General features: G+C 33.0%; 1 protein-coding gene across 1 annotated transcript in view; it reads left to right on the forward strand.

Moving 5' to 3' along the window:
• The window catches only part of Erbb4 (erb-b2 receptor tyrosine kinase 4), a 1076399-nt gene that overhangs the window by 743227 nt on the left and 327291 nt on the right, over window positions 1–5881 (forward strand). Inside the window, 2 exon segments of the mRNA XM_050154172.1 lie at window positions 2842–2915; window positions 3791–3881. Coding sequence (XP_050010129.1) covers window positions 2842–2915; window positions 3791–3881 — 165 coding nt within the window.

The following is a 5881-nucleotide window of genomic DNA, read 5'->3' on the forward strand; positions in this document are numbered from 1 at the left end:
ATATATATATATATATATATATGGTGGTTTATTCCGTCTCTGTGTATGTATGTGCACATACATAGTGGGGAGAGGGAGAAGGACGGGGGACACAGTAAATTTTAATAGTCACAGCTTTAGATATTATAAATAGTAAACTTCTAGTAAATAAAATGTTTTCTGTACTTTCAATGCCATTGCCATTGCTCTCAACATATTTGTAGTGACTTTTAATAGGATACTATTATTCATTGACACAGTTCTTTAATGATGAGGTCAAAAGTCATTAATTAACTGGTATTTTGTTCAGAAACATTTCTTTCAGAAAATACAGTCTTGGCAATTTGTCAATTGTATTTTTGGATTTAAAAGAGCTAAAGAAAGTTAATTGGCATATTCATACTGTGCCATAAAATTGTCTTTGCCAGTAATGGAAATTCAGCTCATTTCCTTAATTATAATGAGAAGTCCCGGCCTGTAAAGGGTCTAGGGCTATCAAAGGAATGTTCCTCTCATCCTTTGTGTTGGCATTGATCATGGGCATGCTCTTACAGTAGCAAGATGCTTTTAAGTATGCTGGAAATGTGTCACAGAGAGGGACTGAGAGGCAGAGGTTTTCAAGACAGGTCGCAGGCATGGCAGATAGGAAAAGTCACACCTAGATTTCTTTTTCTTTCTATGCTGAACACAAAACACAGTGACAGGGTAGTCATAATGTTCTTTTACTTGGCTCTGTATTTAATAGAGAAAAGCAGTTCTAAGACAGTGTGGATCTTCAGTGGCTTTAGGATGAGACTCCCCACAGGTACTTTGAAGTTGAAAAGTGGGATTCTGTCAACTTATTTTATAGGAGTCTTGAATCTCTAAAATTAAGTATATAAAAGATCTATGGTCCATTGGGCTTCTGGTTAACAATTAATTTCATCCTGGAAACCAGGAAATTTTCAGTCATGTCTTTGGCTGACTCCATTATTCTTTGCTTGCCCTGAATATTTAATCTTTTCTTGTGATGCCAGGATATTAGATTTTATGGCCAGAATTGTTGTATTTTTTTTTCATGGCAGGGCAATGGTAAAATTCCATTCCGCAATTTCAGAGCTTATATTTCCTCTGATAGAAGACTTTTGTACATTAAGAGATGGATATAGACTTTAAGAACTGAATGTTAAATAGGGCTGCTGTGAAATGTTTTCTGGACATAACATGACTGTGGCACACATGAACAAATTAACAGCACCTGAGGTCACCTGCACACTATCAAGTCAATTTTAAATAAAAGCCCAGCATGGAGGTCAAGCATGTTGCTTAGCTGAGGAGATGAGAGCAGTTGATGGCTGCTGCAGCAGGAAGAGCTTCTTTACTTTGGCGGGATGGTCACTGCTATTTTGCCCCATATTACAGTGGATGATCCCACAACCAAGGCCATATGGGCATCTCTATGAACTCAGGGTATTCAAATACTTTGTATCAAAAAAGAGGGCATGAAGTAGGTAGGGATATACATTGAATGGGTTGGGGGAGGAAATTTAAAGGAGATAGTGTGATTGGATGTTTTCAAGATACTTTATATGTCTGTATGCAATTTTAAAAGAAAAAATTAATTTCAAAAGATAAGAGCAAAAGTTTGTCATTTGTTACATTTCATTTTGTATCTATTTTGTCTATATTAACATCAAAAAGGTCATTTGTAGCACACATTTACATACATATATATGTGCATATATAGATATGCATGCATTTATGCATATATGTATGGAAGGGTGCGTGAAAGAGCAAGAGTACACTATTTAGAGAACTTTACATTTAGACCACAATTTCAAGAGATGTGTCTTTGAGAATATTCTGGATCAATAGGGTTCTTTTTTGAGTTATAGAAAAATGTGCTGTGCTTTCATTGTCTCAGCAATACCCAGCACCAGAGCTTTATACAACAATGCACCCTAAACTAGTAGTATATTTCATTGATTGCGTTTCTTAGTATAAAAAGTAATTTAATCAAGCAAAGCCTTTTTAAAAGAGATGATATGATCCACAGTTTGGGGCAAAATGCTGAAGAGCCAAGTTTAGAAAGCCAGTGTCAGGTGGTTTGAGAGTTCAAACTGGAACTCATAGTTGCTGAAAATGATCTTTTAAATCCATCTTCCATGGATGAAGACTACCATTCCAGAAGCTATGCCATATACCTACCTATTTGTTGGGGTAGTATAACGTATCTCGGTGTATAACCCTATTAAGACTGCTTAGTTACTGTAGTCTGTGCTTTTCCACACACAAAATAGAAAGTTCTCACAAATGGTAACAAATGATAAGTGTTCACAGGAAGAATAAAACTCATTTAATTGCTATATAATTCTACAAAAGCTGAGGTTCATTCTTCTGAGAAAGTTCAGGATCTCACAGAAAGCTGATCAATGCATAACATTGAGTAATTCTGTGAAGATAAGAAGTCTTCACACATCCTGGAAAGCCTTTAAAGTAATAAAGCATTAAACAAATGCTGTATGTTGCTTACATTACTGAAAGTATTACTTCAGTTCTGAGATAATTTGGTATCATGTTGGGCTCAATAGTCAAATATACAATTATTTTAAATGACCAATATTTACCTAAATACTTTTGGAAGATGAGAATTGAAAATAATCTATTAGTTGTTTTTAAATGACAACTTTAGAACATATCAGACATAAATTTCTAAGCATTTTTCATAAGATAAGGGTACTTTAGAAATATTCAAAATGTATATGTTTTATATTAAGAAACTGTTAAAATTTTAAATAATATATATTATTTAGATGGGAGCAAATGTGTGCTGTTATAAAACAATCAGTTTAAATTTGCTTGCATCTCTTCTTGACTTTCTAGGGACCCTTACAATGCAATTGAAGCCATAGATCCAGAGAAACTGAATGTCTTTCGGACAGTCAGGGAAATAACAGGTACTTTTAATTTTTGTTTTTTTTTTTTTTGCCACAAGCTATGTGAACTTTTCATTTCTTGAAATAATTACATAATATTTATAATAGCTTTAATTTTCAAGAGAAGTTCTAGTTCTCTTGAAAAAGTAACTCGCATGATTTTGAACATTTATTAGCTTTTATATTTTAAAACCAATAGAGTTACATACAAAAACTTTGTAATATTGTTAATATTGCTTTTGCAAATACCAAAAGCTCTGTGACTCTTGGACATTTGCTTTGCAATTTATTTTCTCATAAGGATTCCCGGTAATATGGAAAATGTATACCGCTTGTTTGGCACGACAGTTTTTGAGCATTTACTATTTTAAATCTTTTATAATAACTTATGGGCTCATGAATATAAATCAAACTTGGACTTGACAGCACATGAAATAAAACCTTTTATGAAAGGTTAGGGCTAAACACAACTTAGATTTCTAGGGCAATACAGATAGGATAGTACATAAATAAATGGTGAAGGGATTCACAGAAATAGAGCTGTATTTTTTTCCTAATTAGATAAAAATTCTATGTATATGTATCAAAATAAAATAAATTATATTTTTTCAATATTTGATACATACAACTTCATGATTCCCTGAATCATAAAGAATCCTTGGAATTCTTGATTCCATACTTTGATATCAACTATTTATCTATTCTTTACCCCAGAAACTCATAGGATTACACTTAATCATAAAATGAAAAATGTGATGACTACTTAAAAAAAAAAGTTTTCATTGCCTTTGCTTACTTTCTGCCTTTCAATGTATTTTCATTGTGTTTGGATGATAATTACCACTGTTGTTGAAAAAAAATTCCACAAATGATTTTGCTTTCCTAAATCCCAATAGGTTTCCTGAACATACAATCATGGCCTCCAAATATGACAGATTTCAGTGTCTTCTCCAACCTTGTCACCATTGGAGGAAGAGTCCTCTACAGGTAGGTAAAGGTGTTCAATGCTGTACACTGCACAAATACAAGAAGGGACATCACAAGTTCTTTAATGTTATAAACACCAGTATTACTGATCAGTAAATCAGTAATATTGATTGGTTTCAAAGAAGAGTCCTGAAGTAATCACCACTGTGATATGAAACACATAGAACTCTTAGCTTGGTTTTCAATGACGTTTTGCCTGTTCTGTGTTGCAGGGGGGGCTGCTTGTTCATCCTGGCTAGCTTAATCCTAAAATAACCACACTGAAACTGTATTAATTAAATCACTATTTAGCTCATTAGTTCTAGCGTCTTATTGCCTAATTCTTATATCTTAATTTAACCTATTTCTATTAATCTGTGTATCGCCACCTGGAAGTGGCTTACTGGGTAATATTCGCAGCTTCTGTCTCTGGTGGATCCATGGCATCTCTCTGACTCTGCTTTCTTCTTCCCAAAATTCAGTTCTGTCTTCTGTGCCTACCTAAGTTCTGCCGTATCAACTAAGCCAAGGCAGTTTCTTTCTTCATTAAGCAATGAAAGCAACACAAAAACAGAAGGACCCCCTACAGCAGTGCTGATATTAATATTTTTTAGGTATAAAGCCTGTGATGTGACCTCTAGAACTGTACCTTATTTTTAATTTGTATTATAATAACAGATATACTTAAGTGACTAAGAAATGATGTGAGTTTTTGGGAAATGAATGTTGTTGTACTCAGAGGCTAGATCTGTATCTCTGGTGCCATTGTTTGTGCCATACTTCCAGTGTTGATATTACAGGGTAGGTTTACTATCTTCAGTGTTGAATTTTTTTATTATTATTATTATTATTATTATTGGAAAAGTTAGAAGATATTGTTAGTCAATATTAATATAATATTATAAATTTACATGATAAAATGAAATTTTTATAAGGGTACTGTTTCTTAAAGTTTTGATTTTAAACTGTGTCAGTTAAAGTTGACTATTTAAACAGAAAACAAATATAGCTCTAAGCTTGGAAAAGCAGTACCAACATTCAATAAATACTTGAAAAATGTTCAACATCCTTATCTAGTGGAATAATGGAAGTCAGTGTCATCATTCCAGTTAGAATGCAGGTCATTAAGAAAACAAAAGATAGTAAATGCTAAGAAGGATGGAGGAGAACAGACATACACATCAGTAGAGGAAATGTAAACTAGGATACCAACAAGAGAAATCATTGTGGGTGTTCCTCTATCATCAGTATAGTACCACTGTATAATCAGGGTATATGTTTATTAAGTATATTCCCCAAGTTAGCATAAAGCAGAGTTGTCTCCACATTTATATTCATTGAAGAACTATATGCAAAAACCAAGTAAGAAAATGACAGGACATGTCAATAGATGGATGACTAAATAAAATGTATATAAAACAATATTATTTTCATCCCAACGAGGATACAGTGAATCTTACAGGGCCCCAAAGCTAGACAATCAAGAGAGAGGGGAAAAAATATATATATGTGTGTGTATAAAATATACATATATATGTACAAACACTAATGATTAAAGAATTCATATGTTGATATGGTATTTGGGTAATCTTAAAGAATTAAAAGTGTGAAGTTTGGAGTGAAAATTATATAAATATAATATTCATGTATGAAATTCTCAGAAAACAATAATAAAATAAGTAAAAGTTGTATAAACACATACACACACTGAAATGAATTCTACCATTTAAAATAATAATTATCTGTCATATGAGGAAATATATGAAACTTGGGATTGTGTAAAAAAATAAACTGTACTACAAAAATCAATGTTGTATTTTCTGTAATACATAATACAAACATATATAGATGATATGGATAGATAGATAGATTAGATAGATAGATAGATAGATAGATAGATAGATAGATAGATAGATAGACAGACAGGACAGAAAGACAGACAGACAGAGAGACAAACAGACAGGCAGGCAGGCAGACGAATGGAGGGAGGGAGGGAGGGAGGGAGGGAGGGAGGGAGGGAG

Source organism: Alexandromys fortis, unplaced genomic scaffold (genome assembly GCF_014885135.2).
Source record: "Alexandromys fortis isolate MF-2015 unplaced genomic scaffold, M_Fortis_MF-2015_v1.1 scaffold_40, whole genome shotgun sequence".
In the NCBI taxonomy this organism is placed as follows: domain Eukaryota; kingdom Metazoa; phylum Chordata; class Mammalia; order Rodentia; family Cricetidae; genus Alexandromys; species Alexandromys fortis.